At 40.1% G+C, this 24,523-nt stretch overlaps 1 protein-coding gene across 1 annotated transcript in view; it reads left to right on the forward strand.

Annotated features, from left to right (window-relative positions):
- Kiaa1328 (KIAA1328 ortholog) overlaps positions 1–22,895 on the forward strand; it is a 242,815-nt gene extending 219,920 nt beyond the window's left edge. The window contains 1 exon segment of the mRNA XM_051202092.1: positions 21,096–22,895. Coding sequence (XP_051058049.1) covers positions 21,096–21,300 — 205 coding nt within the window. The 3' untranslated portion in view covers positions 21,301–22,895.
- The last annotated feature ends 1,628 nt before the right edge of the window (positions 22,896–24,523 follow it).

The following is a 24,523-nucleotide window of genomic DNA, read 5'->3' on the forward strand; positions in this document are numbered from 1 at the left end:
CTTCCTGACAGGTAGCGCATAGCATAGCGGTGTTTCCTATATGCCAGGGCAGTCCTGCCTTGTCCTTTGCAGAAGCTGAGGTGGGACTGGAAGATTCACTGTGCCGTGCTTCTGCATACCAGCACCAAAGCCAGGAAAGGATTCGATTCTCCTTCCCCAAGCCTCTCAAGAGACATCAAAATCATGTTGAATTTCCACCATGGTACCTCACTCACTCATTGCTTTTCTCTTTCCTCCCACTTATCACTGATTTTGACCCAAACAAAGGTCATCAGGTTCAGGTACTATGCTGACCTAGTGCTGGCTCTAACGAGCCAGGAATCCTTGGCCTTCCATCTATCTTCATCAGATCATCTTATTGACTGACACATCTCATGTTTCAGTAATGGATTCATGGGACGTTTTCTTATCATTCAATTTTCCAAATGATTCCTACCTTAAACAGGTAGAGAATCTTTCTGGGATGTTTTTCATTTTTCTTCTAGACTACTGAAAGGTGCTCCCACTGACCTGAGGTCTGGCAATGCCCCTCAGATAACTGGTTTATTCCAATTGAATCTGCCTTGGCCTGCCCTTGGCTAACGACAGTCAAGCAGTCTGTTTGACTACAGGTACTTTTTCTTTGGTGACTCCCTTTCCTTCCCATTTTCCTAACTCAGTAAAGCCTCTTGATGGGGATTTGACAGTAAATCAGATTTCCTTTAGTATTTCTTCTTTTCTTTTCCTCCTTCTGCCTCTCTCCTTCTCCCCTTCCACCCCATCCCTCCCTCCCTTCCTTCCTCTCTTTCTTCCGTTACCTACCTCTTCTTTACCTAGAAGAGTTTAAACCCCCTATGGCACATGCACACTGCAATATTATTGCCATTGTAAAAAATTATCATTTAGAATGGAGAGCACCAGCATTAAACTCAAAGGACATCTTTCCTGGAGTTCTGAGGTAAGCTCATGTGCAAGAAGAGTATTGCTCCATGACTAATCTTGTGTCTGCACTCACGGCTCCATGGCAGCTCTGCACATAGTGTTCCCTGCTGCGTTTAACATAGGCATTGCGATGCTGCCTCTAGCATATAACCTGTGTCTTAGAGTGACCGTTGCTCTGATGAAACACCATAACCAAAGCAACTTGGGAAGGAAAGGGTTGATTGGGCTTACACTTCTACATTACTATTCAGCATTGAAGTAAGTCAGGACTGGAGCTCAAATAGGGCAGGAACCTGGAGGCAGGAACTTACGCAGAGGCCATGGAGGAGTGCTACAATGGGCTGGGCTCTCCCCATCAATGGCTAATTAAGAGAATACACTACAGTCTTGCTGACAGGCTAGTCGTTTTTTTCCCTAAACAAATTATTTTATATCCCAGCCACACTTAGTTTCCCCTCCTTCCTCTCTTCCCAGTCTCTCTCCCCTAATCCCCCCCCCTCTGCTCCCACCCCTTGAAATCCACTCCTCCTCTGTTCCTGTTTAGGAAAGGGCAGGTCTCCCATGAGTATCAACAAAGCATGGCATATCAAATTGCAGTAAGACTAAGCACTTCCCCGTGTATTAATGCTGGGCATGGTAACCCAATGTGAGGAATAGGGTCCCAAAAGACAGCCCCTGTTCCCACTGTTAGGAGTTTCACAAGAGGACCAGGCTACACAACTGTAACATATATGCAGAGTGCCTAGGTCGGTCCTATGCAGGATCCCTGGTTGTTGGTTCAGTCTCTGTGAGCCCAGGTTAGTTGATTCTGTGAGTTTTCTTGTGGTGTTCTTGACCCCTTTGCTCCTACAATCCTTTCACCTCCTCTTCTGCAAGATTCCCCAAACCCCAATTAATATTTGGCTGTGGTTGCTAGATGACACCTCTCTGATGACAATTGGGCTAGACACCAATGTGGTCACAGGAGATAGCCAGATTGGGCTACATATCTGCTGTTGCTAGGAATCTAGTTTGGGTCTTCCCTGTAGAGTCCTGGAAGGTTCCCTTGTGCCGGGTTTTTACCTCACTCTGGAATGCGTTCCCTTTCCATTAGCCTCTCAGTACTCTCCCCACAGACCCTCCTGTGCTCTCATCCCTCTCTCCCTCAGCCCCTTACAAAATCTTCTATTTCCCCTTCCCAGGGAGATCTGGGTGTCTCCCTGCCCCATGAACCCTCCTTGTTACCTAGCCCCTCTGGGGCTATGGATTGTAGCATAGTTACCCTTTATTTTATAGCTAATTTCTATTTATGAGTGAATACATACCACATTTGCCTTTCTCGGTCTGGGTTACCTCACTCAGGATGACTTTTTCTAGTTCTATCTATTTGCCTTCAAATTTCCTTGTGTGCTTCTTGTTTTTAACAGCTGAGTAATACTCCATTGTGTAACTATACCACATTTTCTTTACCCATTCCTTGGTTGAAGGACATATAGGTTGTCTCCAGGTTCTGGCTATTATAAACAAAGCTGCTATGAACATAGTTGAGCAAGTGTCCTTGTGGTGTGATTGAGCATCCTTTGGGTATATGCCCAACAGTGGTATAGTTGGGTCTTGTGATAGGTTAATTCCAGTTTTCCAAGAAACTGCTATACTGACTTCCAAAGTGGTTGCATAAATTTGCACTACCACCAGCAATGGAGGAGTGTTCTTTTTGCTCCACATCCTCTCCAGCAGCATGAGATATCCCTTGTGTCTTTTATCTCAGCCATTCTAACAGGTATAAGATAGACTCTCTTTTTGATTTGCATTTCCCTGATGACTAAGGATGTTAAACATACTCGTGTTTCTCAACTATCTGAGATAATTCTGTTGAGAATTATGTTTAGATCTATACTGCATTTTTAATTGCATTTTTTGGTTTGTTGACATCTAGTTTCTTGAGCTCTTTATATATTTTGGAAATCAATCCTCCTGACAGCCTAATCTTATGGAGACATTTTCTTAATTGAGGTTCCCTTCTCTCCGATGACTTTAGCTTGTGTCACATTGACCTCTTGTCATCTTGGCACACAAATACATCACCAATAATGCATCACCAATAGCTCACATTAAAAACATAGATAACTTTTAAAATCCCAGTCTTTACAAAATTCAAACACCTTAAAGTTGGTCTCTATAAAATATCCAGTCTCTATAAAAATCCAAAATCTCTTCTTCAAGTTCAAAAATCTCTCAACTATGGACTCCTATAAAAATCAAAATTAAGTTAAATACTTTCTTACTTCAAGATGGAAGAACCAGTGCACAGTAACAATGAGATAAAGCAAAACGAAACTCTGAACAGTGTGAATAATGCGGTGTCCAGTGTCTGGGATCCACTCATGACCTGAGCTCCTCCAAAGGGCTTTGCTCGCTTCTCTGGCTTCGCCTCTGCAGTACACAGTTTGTCTTCTGAGCTCGGAGAAGGCTCCACTCCACTGCTGCTGTTCTTGGTGGTCATCCTACAGACTAGCATCTCAAAATGCTGAGACCTTCTGCTACAGTTGGGCTGCACTTTCACCCATAGCCTTTCCTAGGTGCTCTTCATGGTGTCAAGCCTCAACTTCTCTGCATGACCCCTTCAATCCTGGAACTTCAAATGCCTTTGAGGCTGCACCTTCACCAGCGGCATCTCCTGGCCTCCCACAGTGCCAAGCCTCAGCTGCTCTCCATGACCTCTTCTTGCTTTCAAAACCGGGACCACGTGGGTGACTCCTATGCATTACCAAGTTTGGCTGCCAGCACAAGGCACAACCTTGGCCTTTCTGGGGCACAGCTTCTGTGTACTGGTTCTCAGGAAACACTTCCCAAATGATTTCACCTCAATAACGCTGATCCCTTAATCACTACTAATTTCCCAGCTCCAGCTAACCAGCATTGATTATCCCAGTAAAACAACGGCTTCAATGTAGTGGTTCTGGCCTCTTGTTGAGCATAGCTTCAGCTGACCAGACACCACAGTTTCTTCCCACAAATGGCCTGGTAGGATTTTTGTTTCCCCCTCTGAAATTTCACAAGCCAGACCTCTGTTGTCTACACTTTTCTCAGACATTCTTCTCTTCAAATCTCTGACAGAACAACCCACTGAGCTTTCCACACCCAATAGCTCTTCTAACCCAAAGTTCCAAGGTCCTTCCACAATCCTCCCCAAAACATGGTCACATCTGTCTCAGCAATCCCCCACTGTCTTGGTACTAACTTGTGTCTAAGTGTTTTATTGCTGTGAATAGACACCATGACCACTGCAACTCTTATAAGGAAAGCAATTAATTGGGAGCCCTTGAACTGTATATGAACTAGTTTCTCTCTCTCATGATTTTTCCTTCTTCCAACTCATATAACCTTCCCTGTGATCAGAGAGAAGAGGGCTATAATCTGCATAATTAAAGTTGAAGAATCCAAGGTTTTCTGAAGAACTCTGTCTCAGCTTGCTCACAATCAAGTCTATACTCTCAAGTTCAGCTGTAACACATAGCATATTCACCTCTGGCTCATTCTGTCTTACTAAAGCAGTCAACACCTGGTTTAACTTACAATTAAAGCTAAGAGTTTGTAGCATACACAGAGAAAACTGTGTGTGTGTGTGTGTGTGTGTGTGTGTGTGTGTGTGTGTATGTGTGTGTGTGTGTGTGTGTAAGTTTGTCTCTGTGTATATGGGTATATGTATGGTTGTATGTGGTATGGGGGACAGAAGCATTTCTGCATTTCTTGCTATTAGGGTGTTCTCCCTAATAGTGGCATATAACGCTTGTAACGTTCCTATATCTGCATTAACTTTTCAGTAAGAAGGATAAATATCATATGGAAGCACACTACTATCTGGCTTAAAAGTTATCTTTCAAGTGATGCATTGATAAATTATGCTATAGGATGTGGTTGTCCTAATGTGTAGTATAAAACATACTGAATACACATCTATATGTGCCCAAAATGTACTGCAGTGCATATTAATGAACAGGATCTCTCACCACCTTGACCTGGCTGGGTTTATGAGGCAAGAGTCTCTTCTTGACTTGGTTTCTGTACTGTTCTCCTGTAGTTTGCTCTGCCTTTGGATGTCTGGGACATTATGTTCTTCGATTTCAAGCTGCCCGACAGTACTTACCTCTTACCACAATGAAATATCTGTAAATTTCAAATGTTATATAGCTTCTCCAGCTGTTCTAAATCGTGTCTGAATTCATGATTAGTAGGAAATTATAATTCTATAGGAATGAAAGTATCTTATATTGGATGGTCATTATATAAGTTCCAAAAACAATTAAGATGCTAGAAAATGAGATGTGTTATGTTCTCTAATGCCTTAAAGTAGTCATAAAGAACAGAAACAATGTGCTTTAAAAAAAATATATGGATAATGCCTTCTGTGACACAAAGAAAAGAATTAATTCAATTTTTATTGCTTATTAGAATTGCTCAGATCTATGAAGTCAAGTGCATTGCATAGAGAGTGATATTTTACTTTTCCCCTTCTGTATTCACTCATTCATATTAATTTACTGCTCCCTTCTGTACCACTAAGAAGCACCCCCATTTATAGTGATTTTACCAGAACTCAGAAATACACAAGTGAGTATCTTGTGAACCTTAGTTGATGGGAGTTATGGGAAAGCTTCGGTCACTTTTAGAAGGTACTTTCTGTTAGTGTGATATGAACTAGTAAAGATGTAAGTCTTCTAAAGAAATGATAATGTTTTGGTTTAGTCTCTCAAAACTCTTGGAGCCAAATATATTTCAAAATATTCTTTAAAAACATGTTTCATATTCCCTTCAGTCAGATTTTATGGACACACAGTTTTGGGTTAGGGCCAATGTTATTACATGGAACAGTGAAAAAAAAATGGTAAGTATTTTTAAGATTCCACAACTGCGGATGAAAACTAATTTAATCACTCTTGCACATTTTATTTATTTTGTTTATTCACAGCCCAAGAATCTCATAAAAGGTTATGTCTCTGATTTCCTCTAACCATTTCTTTGTATTCTTGTAAAGAAGGGTCAATAGGCTATATGGTTTATAGAAGAAGCCTGTAAAGGCATTTTATGTCCAATGCACTAAATGCCCACAGTTCACAAACAAACAAACAAAACCAAACATTTTTTAGTTATTGTCATCAGATGGAAATCTGATGAACAAATTTGTAAGGACTTTTACGTAAAAGGCATCTTTACTCCAACTCCAGTCTTTCAGCCAACTTAGTACACATCTTGGTGTGGCCATCACCAGCTTCCTCTGTGGTCTTTCAGAAAAACTTTCCATGGATGCTTTAGAGTGTGTGTGTGTGTGTGTGTGTGTGTGTGTACTATAGACATGCTTCATTTATTTAATTAGCTCTATAATGTTCCACCATATTCAACAGCCATGATGCAACTATCCAGTCAACCAGTGAGCAGATGTTTAGTTTATTTTCACTCTTGTAATCACAAACCATGCTCAATGATTATTCCTACCCATGTCATTCTTGTGTATAAGAGGTTATTTCTAGGTTCAGTTCTAGAGATGGGATTATAGGTCAGATAATCTCATTAAAACATCTTAAGGACATTAATAAACTGTTTCAAGAGTGATTGTATATCCACCTGCAATATTTGAAAGTATTTTGTCATTCCTTCAAAACACAGATAATAGATACTTTATTCATGAATGAGGAGGATATGAAGCTGAATTTTTAGCTTTAACCATGTCATAATTTTTTATTTTGGGTGGTGGGTAAGTGCTTAAAGCCATATTTGATAATGAAAGTGTAACATCCAATGTGATGCTCCACAGATTCAGAATAGCTATTCTAACTACATAGAAGTTGGTTGAGATGAAAATATTTTGAGTCTGTTTAACTGCATATTTTTCATTTGTAAGTTCTTTAAAATAGAGTTTTAATAATAAAAGGGTAACCAAAAGCTTTCATGCTGTATCAAGTCTGATAATGAGAATAATATCTTGTTATAATTACTATTTGTTTTATTTATTTACTCATGCATTCATTCAGTTAGAGACAGGACCTTATATAATTCAAATTATCCTCCAAGTTCTTACATAGCCAGTGATGACCTTGAACTTCTGGTCCTCCTGTCTCCTTCTCCAGAGTGTACCACTGTACCTGATTTTGTGTAGTACTGGTAATCAAACTCAGAGCTTCATGCATCCCACACAAGCACTCTGCCAACTGACTCCTTTGCCCATTTTTTCCCAAGTTGTTAACATTTTTCATTTTCACTTACAAATATTTCTCCTTTGAAGGAAAGTACTCCATTTTGTGATATCTATTATTACAAATAATCATTTGTAATATCTTGCATCATTTCCCAGATTTCTTTTTACTTTGGGTAATGATTTGTCGGTAATGTGAGTTACCTGTGTTTCATTTCTGGTCCTTTAATATTGCTTATTCGTGGAGTAATTTGTTATGATAGCTTTTAACATCACTACTAACTGGAAGTGTTTGGGGCATTTCATTTGTTTTACAGATCCCCTAACCTTTCTCTAAATTTCTACTTCTTCATAACAACAATTAAATAATAAGTAATAGCTTTACTATTGAGCACTAATGAGACATATACTAAGCACTGTAGATGTATGTAATCATAAAACATCAGAATGGTAGATATTGTTGTTTTTACTTCCATTTTATAGAAGAAACAAGTGAAGGTTAGAAAAATATGCAGTTTTCCCAAGATCCCATAATTATAAATTGACACATTAGAATTAACAGTCAGCATTCAACTTTGGGACATGGTCTCTTACTGTTACCTTAAATGGAATGTTTTATGAATAGTATTAATTTGGAACTATTTCTAGAAAAGTCTTAGTGAAGCTGTGTTAACATGCTAAGGTGACTATAACAGAATTATCCTTAAATGACAAAAACCTCAAAAAGCTTGTCAGATTCTTCCATAGTCATTTTGTCACAACCTGTGCTTCTCTGAAACCAGAATTATGTGTTTGTAGTTTATTGTATTCTGCTAAAACAAAATACCTGATGCAGTTTAACTTTATAAAGAATAGATTTATTCAGTAAACTTTGCTGGCTAAGCATCCTGGCACAGGCTCTGGTGAAGCTTCTCATGGCACATAGTGATGGTGGGAGTCCTGGTAAACAGCACAATCACAATGCCAAACAGAAGCCAGAGAGAAACCACATTAGAATTAAGCTTTGTGGCTATCATGACTGCATTTTAATTGCAGTTGTACATAGAACTAAGTAACAGAATCTGTGATCACCTTGACCTCTTTGAAACAGTCATGCTGTAATAATTTCTTACTCAGGACTGAGGGCTGTTTGTCGTAGATGTGTCAAGAAAACAACCCTGTCACGGGGATCAGATATGTTCTGAATAAAGTCAGAAAGAAAAAGATCTTGGACCTGGCTGTTCATGGTGTGGTGAAACAGCTCTGTTCTTAACTGTTTGAGCTGTGGCTCCTGGACCCCCATCTGTTTTTTTTTTTTTTTTTTTTTTTTTTTTCTACTTGAAACTTGTTATGTTAACACATGCCACACCTTTGTAGTAGAAGAAGGGTAGAGCTCAAGGAAGATGTTTCCAAGAAAATTGCCCCAAAGTCAACCCTAAAAACCAAATGCAGATTGGTTTTTACCCTCTGCAAAATACCAGAACACTAATGCTAAATACAAAATTAGCCAGATTATGATAGTAAAAGCTGTGGGGACTCTATAACTTTTGGGCAGTGGAGCATCCCTAAAATAGGACACTATGCCCCAGTTTAGAATTATATACAACCCCCAATGCCAGTTGTGCAGAGATCTGCTAAACATGCTGATAAGTGGAAACACAGATGGCCCAGTTTCATTCAGTATATGTATATACATGTATCTGTGCAAATTTGTATATATGTGTACACATGTGTAATTGTGTTGGAAGGGGTTTATAATCTTTTTGCACTAGACTTAGCACTGGCTTTGAAGACAGGGAATAGGATTGTCATTTGAGTGGAGAAACTGGATCCTGAATGGGCTTTTTTTATATATTTGAATCTTCTTAAGTAAACGTACTTTTTTCTTTTCTATTATTGTTTGAGAATTTTATACATGAGTACACTGTGTTTATATCATATTCACTCCTTCCTTTTCCTCTTACCCCTCCAACTCCTACCCATATCCCTTCTATCCCCCTCTCAAATTCATGCCCTCTTCTTCTATAACTCTCTCTCTCTCTCTCCCCTCTCTCTCCTCTCTCTCTCTCTCTCTCTCCCCTCTCTCTCCTCTCTCTCTCTCTCTCTCTCTCTCTCTCTCTCTCTCTCACACACACACACACACACACACACACACACAGCAACCTACTGAGTCTGGTAGTGTTGTCCATGTGTACATGAATTAAAGGCTAGCCACATAGAGATGAGCAAGCTATCAAAGGACTCTTCATGAGAAAAAAACTGATTCTGCCTCAGAAGGGCACATCAACTGTCATGGCTTAATCCTAGTCTTGTGCAGACAGCCATATTGTTGCTAGTTCAGGGATGCAATATTTCTGTCAAATCCAGAATGTAGTTTCCTACATAAGTAAAATGTTCAGTCTTTTCTATCATGGGGTTAAATGAGACAAATAAATTTCCATCTTTAAATGATTAATAAAGGTACCATCTGGCAAAAATCTCTCCCTTAGTCAGTGTTTTTCTAAGACAAAAGTATGTGCACAAGGTTGATGCCACTCTCAAAAGTACATTTGCTTAACAGATGTGCCTTTTCTAGTTAGTCATCCATGTATAAGAACGTAAGGCTATCCTTTGACCACTCAGAATAAGGCACAGAATGCCTTTGTTAGGAATAAAAACCCAGCTGGGGGTGCTTCCTGCTGGATTTAGAGAAACTTTGCACCAAAATTACTCTGGATTGTGTGGATATATTCTTGGAAATTTTATCCTCCAGTAGCTTGCATAACACTATCTGACACTATGAGAGCTAGTCCTTAGGAGGAGGCTACCAGGTCACTATCGCCTTGATTTCTCCAAGTCTTGTGACAAAAGTGTGTAATATTTTCAGCAATAGGGTCTTACCCTCAAATAATGGCAGGCAGCCAAGAGCAATGGTAATAGCCTGAATTGTTTGGGGGATCATTTGGAACTCCTGGCCAACAACCAGAAAGGTCCTTGTCTGGCACTGTGATTTTTGTTGGGTAGTTTATGGCCCTTGGAGAGATAGATCATTATCCCTCTATGGATTATAACTCCCAAATATATATATATATATATATATATATATATATATATATATATATAATATTTTGTGCACAAACTGACTGCATTATGTATGTGTGTGTGTGTGTGTGTGTGTGTGTGTGTGTGTGTGTGTATAATATTTATATGGATGTATCCTCTCTCTATCTCTGTGGGGGTAAGGGATGGCTAGATGTTAGAAAGCTTGTAAAATAATGATTTCCCTGTGATTTAAAAAAAACTTTGTTATTTATGGCTTCCTACCTGCATTGTCCTCCCAAACTCTCCCTACTTAAGTGTCATCCCCACCTTTGTTTATCCTTTCTCCCACTTCATAGCACCTTAGTCCTGTTATCCACCTGTTTAGAGCTCTTTCTCCCTTCCTCCTCCCATGGTTCCCGCCTACTTTCTTAGCTTCCACATTTACTCCAAGTTATACATTCAAATGTAAAGATTCAAGGCTAAGTGTTGTCTTTCTAGGTCTAGGTTACCTTACTTGGTGTAATATTTTCTAGCTCTATTCATTTACCTGAAAATTTTATCATTTCAATTTTCTTTAGAAATAGTATTCTATAGTATATATGTACCACATTTTTATTATGCATCCATCAATTTATAGGCATCTCAACTGCTTTCATTTTCTAGCTATGTTGACTATAGAAACAATAAGCATGGCTGTCATAGGTAGTGTTCTATTGCTGTGAAAGACACCATGACCTTGGCAACTCTAACAAACGAAAACATTTCATTGGGGCTGGCTTACAGTACAGAGCTTTAGTCCATTCTCATCATGTCAGGACATGGCAGCATTCAGACACGGTGCTGGAAAAGAAGCTGGAAATCCTACATCTTGATCCTCAGGCAGTAGAAAGGAAAACTGTGTCATATGGACCAGACTTGCTCAAAGCCCACCTCCACAGTGGCACACTTCCTCCAACAAGGCCACACTCCTAATAGTGCCACTCCCTATGGGCCAAACATTCACACATGTGAATCTGTTTGGGCCATTCCTCTTCAAACCACCACAGTGTTCAAGCAGCCAAGCAAGTATCTCTGTTGTAGAATATAGAATCCTTTGGGCCAAAGAGTAGTATAGCCGAGTCATATGGTAGGCAGACCTAATTTTAGATTGATGAGAATTCACACTGATTTCTGTAGTGGCTACACCAGTTACACTTCCCCTAACAGGTATTAAGTATTCTCCACATCCTCGTCACATTAGCGCCCCTTATTGTCTTATCTTAGAACTTTTATAAATGTGAACAAATCCTTCCTTTACCTTTTCAACAGAATCTCACTGTGTAGCCATTCAGTAGCCCTGGATGACTTGAGACTCACCATGTAGGGACTAGGCTGGCATGAAACTGATAGCAGTGCTCTTGCTATCAGGACTGAGCCATCATGTTCAGACTCTTATGTTTACTTGAATAATTGAGATGTTGAAGAAAATAATTAGAACTATGTAATTTGACACATTGTTTACTGTGTGCTTGTCAGTAAGGGTACAGTGGCAAGACATTTGGTTCTTGTCCTCACCATTTCCAGTCTGATGAGGAAACATGTCAGACAGACTCAAACAAATAAAATCCTGTAAGTTATGGCTGATGCTGTGAAAGAAAAGAACAGAGGATTATGAACTAAAGGTCAGCTTAGTGGTATAACCTTAGATAGTGGAGCTAAGGATGGCTTTTCTGAAGTTTTAGTTCATCTCTAGCGGGATGAATAACAGTTATTCAGGAGAATAGGAGGCTTATTAAAATCCAACTATTAGTCTTACAATATTCTTCTTACACTTTGCATATAATACATATGCAAATGTATATAATACAATGCATATAATACAATGTGTGCCCTCTTGTTTTAAAAAGAGTGGGCAAAGAGATTGAGGGAGCAATGGCATTCCTAAAATTGAAGATGGATTATAAAGGGTGACGGGGAAAAACCTGGGATCTTGCTACCTGTACTCACTAGGGCTCTTCAGAAAAACAATCAATAAAAGTTAATGAATTTTGAAGGAATCGATGTATGCAGTTCGTGGTGGCATGAAACCCACAGAGCAGTCAACAGGCTGGAAACTGTGGCAGAGAGCTTCTGTGTGTTCTGAAGTAGCATCCCTTCTCTGTAGGAGGCGTCTCTTAAAGTTTGGTGATTGTGGTAATTGATGGGGTTTTTTCATTTGCTGAAGTCTTTCCTTTTGAGGTCTCTAACTCATTGGGATAGACTAACCTACACCATGGAGGAAAATTGCTTTACTAAAAACAGACTGACTGTAAATGTTAAATACATCCAAAAAATGTGTGCATAGAAACATGTACATCAGACTTGGCCAAACTTACCATCATTTCTCAGCCAAGTTGGCACATAAAGTAGCCATCAACTTGCCAAAGAAATACCACTGAAGGGGCTTGACAGAATCTTTTGTGCACAAACTGACTGCATTGTGGAAAATGGAGAACTCTCAAGGCTATTGTGTATAGATTATAGCCCATAGTAATTGGGACACAAGGGTTGAAATAGAATAAGACAAACAATACCACAATGTGTTTGGAGTGTGGAAATAACAAGGCCTTTTAAGGAGGTGTCAACAGTGATGCTGTGGTTTAGGGCTTTGGTGGTAGAATGGATAAAAATGTATTTGTTTGCTTGCTTGCTTCCTTGCTTGCTTGCTTGCTTTTTATGCTCATTTGTTTGTTTTAATGGAAACAATAGGGGAGTGAGGAAATAGGTAGTTGTGGGGTAACAGTAAGGACTTTGTTCCAGAGAAAATTAAGTTTGTAATGCCTTGAGATATCCTGAGTGCTTCAGGTGGTAAACGGTGGGGGGGGCAGCCCCCTTGGCAGCAGGAGGCAGTGGAGAGCCATCTTTTCCTTACCCCCACCACCACACTGCAGATGAGGAAGGCAGTACCAGTTATCCCACTCATGTCCTCAGAGTCAACCCTACTGTGCTGCCCAGGTGCGGAGCAGGGCCCAGGGAACCATTCTTACTCAAAACACCACATACAGCATGTGGCCGATGGATCACTGAGGCGGTTTTTAAATCTGTTATACTTTCCTTCCTTTTTAGTTGTCTAAGTAACTGATTCATTTGGCAAAAAAAATTTTACACATTCTCCTTAGCTTATCATACGCTTGAGGAATCTTTTGCCTTTCTCTGTACTATACATTCCATATGAATTGACAAGTACATCTGGCAGTTTGGTTACGTTCAAGTTTTTCATAGCAAGGATCTTTCATAGGTCATGCTGTCTTTGTAACTTCTGTTACATATCAGGAAAGAAATGAATACTAGTAATTTTAGGATGGACCAGTGGTCCTAAAAGGTGACATCTGGATCTATTATGAAGGTCCCCATCAATCTTGCACTTGGTTGGCTAGAACTAGGGTTGCAGAATGATGGCTTGTTTTTCATTAGACACTGAAGGTAATGGTACAGTTGAGAGGAGAGGTCAGTGATGATGACAAATGATAAAAGTCCTTGGGTCCTTGGGGTGTTGAGGGTCAAAGAAGATGGGAAGGGCCAGAGCTTCTTCACTGCAGCACGAGAGAAAACAGGGTGCAGATAGAAACTGCAGGTTTAGTTGTCTGGGGAGTAATGTGGTTCCCTGTGGCTTGTAGACTTCAATAACATGTGCAGAAGGTTACTGAGTAGGGAGACTAATGGAAGACATCAAGGAGCACAAGTTTATATTCTCTTATATTTAATGAGAATGCTTAAAAGATTACTGTAAAAATTCTTGTAATCCTTATATTGGAACCTCTACAAAGTTTCTGCTTGCTTTCCACTTTCTCTTTCAAAGGGATTTCTGAAAGCCTTCTAATCTCTTTGATGAAGAGAAATTAAGAACTTTATTTTTTGCCACATGCCCTCTTTCCATTTCTTGAGGGCTAAACTTGATTTCTGAATGGAAGCATTGCCTTTCCCCTTTGGCATGGTGGGTTTCCACCATTCTATTGCTCTAACCCTTCTGGGCTGTGTGCTGTGGGAACCTGCTGAAGGAGCAACTTGGTGACATATTTCTGCATGTTTATGTGACAAGCACGTGTAAACTAGGATTGTAAAGTTTGGACTATGGCTAGTATTATTGTACACTGGTGCCTCAATTAGTTAAAATTGGTTGTCCACTTGGATAACATTCATACACTCTGTAAAACTTGATTATTTGCCACTGAAATCCTTCATTCAACAAATATCCCATTTGTCCTTTTCCTCCTTGGGTAATTAGAAGTATGAACTGTCATTACATGATTAGCAAGGCATACTTCTAATAATAACTTTAATGTGGGTATTCTAAAAAATCTGTTAGGTTCTGGCACTCCAGAATGCAATCCTAAATCAGTTCCCAAAAGTTCCTGTAATGGCAAGCAGAATAATGAACATTTGCAGACAAGGTCAGATGCCTCCATGGCAAAACCATAATACCACAAGAAAGAGATCTTTTCTCAAAGCGTGCACTTAAGTCACTTTTAATTCAAATACAGATTGTTATCAGGAGTGTGTGCTTCCAAGCAAGGTGGAATAACAGGGACTAGACTGTCTTCTCACCTGAAGCAATGAACCCCATGAGATATAAACAAGTTTCCAGACAGTCTGTAACAGAGCACAGGACGATTATCCCTGGAAGACAAACAAACGAGGCCAACCCTACAATTGCCTTTCAGGACCAGAGCTCAGGAACTTCAGTGGAACCAAACAAATTCTCTGACTTAAGTCTGAGGAAACCTAGCTGGCTAATGTTCATGGAACAGTGTGCTGAATAGGAGAATTTTGTTTTATTTTTGTTTTGTTTTGTGATGTGTTTAAAGCAAGGACTCTCTTGTAGCCTTTGAATAGATAAAGCTTTTAAGAGAGAGGCATCAATGGTCAGAGGCAAATTATTTAAGATGCTTTTCTAGTCTTGTTGGCATGACCAGTGTTAGAGTGTTCCACTGTCGATAGTGACAGTGACTAAATACTTATCCTCTGTGGATGGTTTGTGTGGAACAGAGACAAGAATATTTTCAAAACAGTTGAGATAGCACTAATTCATTACAACCTGTGGGAAATCTGATGAGCTACAACTGATAGTGACTATTTGAAGAAGAGAAGGTCTTGTTTAGGCAAATTTACAGACCTTGTGAAAATGTAAGACATGTACTTCATGGTTGTTCATTGTGTTGTTTGGCAGCGATGACTTTGAGGGGAAGCATTTGAATTTACTGTGTGTTATTGAATTAATTGTGCTGGTGCTAAAACTCACTTGTTTTCATGAATTTTAATGCTCTCAGGTCAATGTTTTATTTTGTTTTGTTTCTCAGAAGGATAGATACCCTGACCTGTGACAGTAGTTTAGAGGTTTAGTAGTGATCAAGGTTTTTTGTTTTTTTTTTTTTTTTTTTTTTTTTTTTGTTTGTTTTGGTTTTATTGGGGGGGGGTAATTTTTATGTAAATTCAGAACTGACACAATTTTTCCTGAAGGAGAAAAGTTTGCTTTGATAACTATTACACAACACTGAGTAGTTCTGAGGTTAGTTTTTGCTACAGGTCTGATAATATTTCTTAATAAATGCAACAAAAAACTGGAAGGCAAAACAGTATGAACATGTCAGCCTGGCCTTTGGTGATCTTTTCCAATGACAGGAAAATTTGAATTAATCACATATTATTGAAGGAGGCAAACAATAAAAATATATGTGTGTGCATAACAAGATAATTATAGCATACTTATGTAAGGTATATCTTATTAAGTAATTTTAGAAAAATAAATTATTGTAAGACAAAGTTTCTATGAAATGATAGTTGTTTTGAAGGCCAGCTTTGAGGAAGTGATATTTAAACAAAACCATTCATGAATGGATAGAGCAAGAAATATCTGGAAGGACCTCCTAAGTAGAGGGTGTAACACTTGCAGACTGAGGCAGGAATCAAGGATAACAGGGCTTTTAAAGATTTATTTCTACTATTTTTAATTACATATATGTGTGTGTGCACAAGACAGAGAGAGTGTGTGTAAGCACAGGTGCCTGCAGAGCCCAGGAACACTGGATTCCCTGGAGCTAGAATCAAATGCTTACAAGTTGTTCCATATGGGTGCTTGGAATTGAACTCAGGTCCCCTGTACTCTTAATGGCTGAGCCATCTCTCTGGCACAGATAGAATTGTGATTTTTTTTAAATTAGTCACTTATTTTAATCTTTTACAGTTCTTTTTTTTTTCTTTTTTAAATTTAAATTAGAAATAATCTTGTTTTACATATCAATCCCAGTTACCTCTCCCTCCCATTCTCTACTTCCCTCTACCCACCCCCATCCCATCCCCTTTCTACTCCCAAGGGAGGGTGAGGCCTTCCATGGGGGATCATCAGAGTCTGTTACATCTTGTGTATCTAGGCTGGGAGAGTATCCCTCTATATGGAATGGGCTCCCAAAGTCCATGTGTGCACTAGGGATAAATACTGATCCACTACCAGAGGCCCCATAGACTGCCCAGGCCTCCTAACTAACGCCCATGTTCAGGAAACCTGGATCATTTCTATGCTGGTTTCCCAGCTATCAGTCTGGGGTTCATGTCAGCAGTTTCTGTGGGTTTCTCCAGCCTGGTCTTGACCCCTTTGCTCATCACTGCTCCCTGCCTGCAACTGGATTCCAGGAGTTCAGCTCAGTGTTTAGCTGTGAGTGTCTGCTTCTGCTTCCATTAGCTACTGGATGAAGGCTCTAGGATGCCATATAAGGTAGTCATCAATCTCATTATCAGGGAAGGGCATTTAAGGTAGCCTCTCCACCATTGCTTACATTCTTAGTTGGGGTCATCCTTGTAGATCTCTGAACATTTCCCTAGTGCCAGATTTCTCTTTAAACCTATATGGCTCCCTCTTTTATGGTATCTCTTTTCTTGCTCTCCTCTTTCCTTACCCTGACTCAGGCTTCCTGCTCCCTCATGTCCTCCTCCCCCCTCCTCTTCTCCCCTTCTCCTTCTCCTAACCCCCTCTCTCCCTTCCCACGTGCTCTCAGTTTTCTCAGGAGATCTTGTCCCTTTGCCCTTTGTCTCCTCCTTGTTTCCTAGCTTTTCTGGTAGTGTGGGTTGTGGGCTGGTAATCCTTTGCTCTATGTCTAATGTCCATATGTGAATGAGTAAAATACTATGTTTGTCTTTTTGCGACTGGGTTACCTCACTCAGGATAGTTTCTTCTAGTTCCATCCATTTGCCTGAGAATTTCAAGATTCCATTGGGTTTTTGTTTTGTTTTGTTTTGTTTTGTTTTGTTTTTCTGTTGAGTAGTACTCCATTGTGTAAATGTACCTTTTTTTTTTTTTTTTCATTCTTTAGTTGAGGGGCAATTAGGTTGCTTCCAGATTCTAGCTATAACAAATATTGCTGCTATGAACACAGTTGAACAAATATCCTTATTGTACGAATGTACATACTTTGGGAATGTGCCTGGGTGGAATTACTGGATCTTGAGGTAGACTGATTCCAGTTTTCCTGAGGAACCACCATAGTGATTTCCAATGTGGCTGTACGACTTTACACTCCCACCAGCAGTAAAGGAGTGTTCCCCTTTTCCCACATCCTTTCCAGCATAAACTGTCTTTGGTGTTTTTTATTTTAGCCATTCTGACAGGAGCAAGATGGTATCTCAGAGTTGTTTTGATTTGCATTTCCCTGATGGCTAAGGATATTGAGCACATCCTTAAGTGTCTTTCAGCCATTTTAGATTCCTCTATTGAGAATTCTGTATTTAATTCTTTACCCCACTGTTTAATTGGATTGTTTGGTCTTTTGGTGACTAGTTTCTTGAGTTCTTTGTGTATTTTGGAAATCAGCCCTCTGTCAGATGTGCGGTTGGTGAAGATCTTTTCCCATTCTGTGGGCTGCCATTTGGTCTTGTCCACTGTGTGTCCTTTGCCTTCCAGAAGCTTCTCAGTTTCAGGAGGTCCCATTTATTAATTGTTGATCTCAGTGTCTGTGATATTGGTGTTATGTTCAGGAAAGCAGTCTCCTGTACCAAATCATTCAAGGGTACTTCCCACTTTCTCTTCTAAGAGGTTCAGTGTGGCTAGGTTTATGTTGAGGTCTTTGATCTATTTGGACTTAAGTATTGTGCACGGCTATAGATATGCGTCTAGCAGTCTTCTACATGTCAGAATCCAGTTATACCAGCACCATTTGTTGAAGATGCTTTCTTTTTTCCATCGTGTAATTTTAGCTTCTTTGTCAAAACTCAGTTGCTCGTAGGTGTGTGGGTTAATCCCAGAGTTTTCAGCTTGATTCCATTGGTCCTCCTGTCTATTTTTGCATCAATAGCAAGCTGTTTTCAGGACTATAGCTCTGTAGTAGAGCTTGAAGTCAGGGGTGGTGATGCCTCTGGAAGGCCCTCTATTGTACAGGATTGTTTTGGCTAGGATAGCAGATTTTTTTTTTAATCTGTACAACTAGATTAAAGGAAAGGAGTAGGATTGTACAAAAATGCCAAGTTATGTTTTAGATATTTTGAAATTCCTATTGAACATCTGAATAAAAGTATCAGGTATCAGTTGACTGTGTGATTCTGGAACTTAAGGCCAATTTTGATACCTGTGTTCAGTAGTCACTACTGAGAGTAGTGAAGTCACCAAAGAGTTGGGAGCTAAGGACTGAACCCTGGCAGGAGAAGAATGAAAGTCAGGGAGGTCTAATGAAATCACAAAATATCAGAAAGGGGAAGAAAACCTCTGTCATCATGTCTCATCTGTAACAGCCTATGGGGAGGTTCCTCTTGTTTCGGGCAGCAAATGTAGAGATGCTTTTCATCAGGCACATCCTGTGGAATAGTGTTTCCCATCATGGACAACCAATGGAGCGGGGCATCTCTTTGAAGCAGCATGGGGAGGGGCTTCTCATTCAGGAAAGCTTAAGGAGGGATATGTCTCTTGGTGGTAGCCTATGGAGAAATTCTTCTCATCCAGGGCAACCTGTGGAATGAACCCAGAAATAATTGTCTTCAGGCTATTCCAGCACACCTTGTCAGACTGACTCTAAAGTTTGTAGTATGGAGCCAAGTCACATCAGCATAGACTGTGTACTCTCAAGTTTTGTGCCTTTCAAGTGTCATCAGGAGCAAACAAATGGAGAATAGGATCTAGCTCTGTCTAGCTCTATGTCTAGCTCTAGGGAGATAGAATTAGTGCCACATCATCACAGACAAGAATAGGACTGGCAAAGCAGACCAAGCAAGCTTTTTGCTCATCACTCTGCCACAATGAAGCTCTTCAAGTCAGTTTTGTACTAGGAAATGTGGGTGTGGCTCTGTGAGGTTCAGAAGTAATAGAATTCATGTCTGTGGTGAAAACACAGACCAGATGTTTCAAGGGATGGCATTTTGTGAATCTAAATAAGTGATAAGTCCTATTAATATTCAGATACCAAGAGATAACTTTGTAGTCTCTATCTTGTTATTTCAGGACACTGAACAACTGCTCACATAATGTGAGCTGGTAAAGACACTATTCTGATATGTATTGTGACATCACATATGAATTCATTTGCCTTTTTCTTTATGGCATATATAGTTCTTGGGCTAAATTGTGTGATTCTCAAGATTTTCTCTTTAGGTAATCTTTGTTGTCTTTTGACTTGTCAAGTTATTTGGACTTTTATAATAGCAAAAGTGCAATTGAAATTACCTATGAGGAGCAATTTGCTCCCAGCCTACCACAAACTTTATGATTTGTTTCCCACAGTATAATCCATGATTTCATGTTTCTTTCAGAGAAATGGAATTTCTATAACAATAGCAGATCCATAAAGATGGGTATTGGTACATTAGATTAATTTGTTGGAGAAAAAGCATACTTTCAGCTATGATTAGCCTAGTTATTAAAAAAAAAACTAAGACATAGTCAGGCAACAATCTTTCTCTTTTGCTGCTTTTGCTTTATTATTCATTTTTAATATGATCTCATTATGTAGGCCTGGCTGACCTGGAACTCACTGCATAGACCAGCCTCAAACTCACCGGCCTCTGCCCCACAATGCTAGGATTAAAGGCAAACGCCGCCACTATTGTATTTGTTGGTCTTTGTAGAAAAACTGAAGACACTACTCTAGGAAGTCAAAGGAGGTGTGGTTCAAATCACTTGTCTCATCTTTCTGAACTTCAGTTTCCTCACCCATAAAATAAGAAAATAAGTCCAAATGTGTTAAAAGACCCATTTGCTCAGTGGGTAAGCATTGTGAGTGCCTCTCTTTTTGAAGGTCTAATCTGTCCCACACAAGAAGTACTGTATCACTTTCAAGCCATAAAGAACATATGTAGAATTATGCAGCATCTCTGTCCTGGAGCAGAGAAGCTTGCACACAGCGGGAAATGAAGCCACTGCCTGCCTCAGCCTAATTTGGTATAAGTGTTATCATCACTGTTATCTTCCTATTCTACAGTCTCCCTTCCTGAGTTATAAAGGACTGGTGGAGTCAACAGAAGAATAAAACAAACCCTTCCTGGGGAATTTTCTCCTTAAGTTTCCCCATGATGGAATCTGTGCTCAAACTCTGGCTCTGGACATCTCTGAAGCGGTGTTGTAATGGGGATGTCCTTCTGTTTGCTGTGATTATATACTTTTCTTATTGCTTGATGAATAAAGCTCGTTTGGCCAATGGACAGGCAGGATGTAGCCAGGCAGGAAGTATGGGTGGGGCTACCAGACCAGGAGAAGGCTGAGAAAAAAGAACATAGAGAGTGAATCAGCAGAGAGACATCATGTAGCTGCCAAGAAAGCAAGAGACTCTGGCATCACCGGTAAGCCAAAACCATGTGGAGAAGCACAGATTAATATAAATTGGTTAATAATTAGGAGAGAGCTAGCCTATACGAAGTCTGAGCCATTGCCCAAACAGTTTATAATTAATATTCCTTTGTGTGTTTATTTGGGACCAAATGGCAGCAGGACCAGATGGCACAGAAACCTCTGTCTACACTTTTGTTCCCTTGTGTTCTAATTGTCTGATCCTGTTTTGTCTGGGCTGTCTTACAGGTATGAGACATCTCTGTTGGATTTGGTTCAGTCTCTGAGCCCAAATTCTGCTCCCAAATCTCAGCCCCATCCCTCCAGAGCAGCAGGAGTGTGGAGTGCTTTCCGGCCTAGCCCTCAGAAATCTACCTGGAAGAAAGTGGGGACACACAAGAGCCCTGAAGACCTGGAGGAAAATCAGATTCTGGAAGACATATTTTTCATATAACTCTGAAGCACAGGCTACAAAATTTCCATAGGAAATATCTGGGTTCCTTTACATACTGATGTAGGATGTTAAATTACTTAATTGCAAAACAGCCGACTCCTTTCACAGGGACCTATCTTTCTAGCATCCTCTTAAGTATCAATACAGAAATCATACTAATAAATCAGGGTGGTTTTTGTCAGAAAACACACTAAAACCGAAAACAGGCTAAAAGAGGTGGGCTTAGGGATAGGATCTTTTCTATGCCAAGGATTAGAAATTTAGGATACTTTGTGCATCTCAGACACCATGGATATCTACTATCATTTTTAAGAGTATTTTCCATTCACTGCTGCAAAAAGTTGGCTCTTCCCTTACATAGGAAAATATCCACTTCAGAAATGTTCTTCCTTCTTCACCCTTTCTCTCCTCACTAAGTGTGGCTGTTCATTCCAAAATTGAAGTTAGTGACCTTAATATCACCACTACTTGGGAGCAAAAGCATGAGAATCATAGTGATCATCATCAACATGATCATTGCTGCCCCTTACAACAGAAAGCTCAGTGGATTAAGGGAAGTTTCCAGCCAGACTGGCCTTAAGCCACAGGTGAGAATGGCTGCCTGGGGAAATCTATCAGTGTTCGTGATGGGCATTTCTTGTTGACTCCAGTTCCAGGTGTTCTTGTGAACTTCCCTCACGGTTGTGTCTGGGGAAGACAGCACTAGAGAAAGAGTGCCCCCAGTGGCTGCAGGTTGGCAGGTGCATTCTGCCCTTGCTCACTCCCTAAGGATGTCCTATCCTACTTTGACTGCCCTGGGTACAGAGCTAGGAAAGCTCTGCTGAGCATCCTTATTGACCTAGATAGGAATCCTTTCCGTCCAGACTGAGATCAGTCCTATTGATTCTACCCGGTCTCCCTTCCCTTCGAGACTCTCAATTCCACGCTCTTCATTTGAGGCAAATACAAGGGCAAGACAAATTACTTGCAGTCATTCCCTTGGGAAGTTGAAAGTTCATTGCAGATTCCAATTTCCTTTTCAAATTCAATCAGACTTGTTCTATTTCAAAACACCTTTAGGCTATATCTTTGGAGTGGCAGAAATGGCAGTTAGGTTTCCAGAACCATCTTCTCTCTGTCCTGTGTGTCACAGACAGCTTCTCTATACCTAGTCCCTTAGACGTGCTATAACTCTAATCACTCATCCTGAGCATCAGTGTTCTTGCTACTCCAAATTATGTGTCTCCGGAAGAATAGGAAGTAGAATCTGATCTCTTTAAGAAGATTATTAACCCTTGGGAAAGTCATAAACAGCCTAAAAATCAAAGGCTTATTCTGGGTGCCATGCCAGTGAATGGAATTTAATTGCTTGTGCATCTTACCAACAGGAGAAGTTTTTAAGAGAGAAAAAAACTGAGTTTTCAGGGGAGCACCAGTGAACACAATTTTCATACTTCACACTCCTCACCAGTTGCCTTCTCTGTTCTGCAGGCATTTTTTTTTTGGCATTAATATGAGGGTGGTAGGAAGGGAATATGTATATAACCTAGTGCCTTTGTTACTAATTGAATGATATATGTTAACATTTTAATCTATATTAAATTTACTTTGACATATTTGTGTTGTTGCAGAGTACATGGCTTTGAGCTATTATAGCCTATCCAACAAAAGAGTGGGAAAGAAAGTAGGAGTCATGTGATAATGTTCCCTCCAGTAGCTGGTTGGGATTTGCTTGAGCAGCCCCTAGATGTTTTCTCAAAGCAAGACTGCATGCACACTGTGAATGCCATAGCTAAGGTATTGCCTGCCCATGCTGCAAACTGCCAACCTGTAAGAGAAAAACTAATCATTGTTTGTAAAATGGACCCAGAGTGTGTCCACTGAGCTCTCCAAGTGAGGCCCAATTGCTTGTTTCAAAAAGATTAATCAAGGAATACCTTTTGTGGCCATTCCCCTTCCAATAGGCACACTTGGACTCATGTGTATTTGTGTAACTTGATAAATAGTCTATATAGCTGTTTTCCTCATGGGGTTTTGATGACGAATTGTCTTCTTGCACATCATCAGATTAGTGGGGTACAGTTTTAGAGGAAGAGAAGAACCCTCAAATTATCAAAGTGCTATTCTCTCCTTGTTATTTATTGGGATAACAGGAATGCATGGCCATTTGAAAAAAAATGGAAATAGTGTGCCACATCCCAGTTGGTGTTCCCAGCACAGCTCCTGCTCATTCCCATCACCAGGACATCATGATGCAGTAGGTTCTATAGTTGCTGGAATGGACAGTTCAACATAAGCACACTTCTGAGTCCATCTCTGTAACATCTCAGCAAGAAAGATATGTCACATAACTTATAGATAGGAGTTGTGGTCCTGCCCAGTGGTTTTTAGGTCCTTGAAGAATCCAAGCAAGGGTTTGTATAGATCCATAGTTCCAAGATCACACCCTTTTGTTCCCCAAAACAGCCAAAGACCCTGACTTGCTTCCATCCTTCAGAACATCCTGTCACCCCCATCTGAACAAGAACTCTGAGCAGCTGCCTCTCAGAGGCTCAGGTGCAGAGAGCAGAATCATCCCTTTGTTGCGTTGGAAATGAAGTATATAAGTCATTTGCTCAAATTGTCAAAAAGATACCTTTGAGTATGGGGAGACAGCTGAGTATATGTAAAATGGTCCTTAACCTGAGGGGATGGATAAACAGACAGCTAGAGAACTAGTTTCATAGGTTGGTGACCCAACTGTGAGGCTTCTTGACATTTCTGCTCCACTTTGGGGGGGGGGACTTCTCACCTTTCAGGCTTCAGCTTTGTGGGTATTTTCCCTCCCTGTTGTCCTTACCACAAACACACTAAGAACTGGATAAGCTCCTCTTAATCCATCAATGTTGCTGCAACAAAATACCTGAGGTGTGACCATTTATAAAGACCAGGTATTTGTTTCTTGTATTTCTGGAGGCTAGGTCTAGGATTCAGGTAGTGACATAGTTGAGTTGTTTGGCTATATTGCATCATCCATGGGGCAAATGTCTTTATCCTTATATAGCAGATTACCCTAATGTTGAGGCACCCCCCTTTTATAAGGGCCCTTTGACCATTAAAGAAGTAGCCCAGATTGTCTATTATCCCAATCCCCACTTTTTAACTCTGCCATATTAGCAACACCTGAATTTTGAAGTAAACATATGCAAACAAAACTTGTAATCCAGAATTGTCCACAGCCTTTCCTGCCTGCACCATGGTTAAG

This window comes from Phodopus roborovskii, unplaced genomic scaffold (genome assembly GCF_943737965.1).
Source record: "Phodopus roborovskii unplaced genomic scaffold, PHOROB, whole genome shotgun sequence".
Lineage (NCBI taxonomy): Eukaryota > Metazoa > Chordata > Mammalia > Rodentia > Cricetidae > Phodopus > Phodopus roborovskii.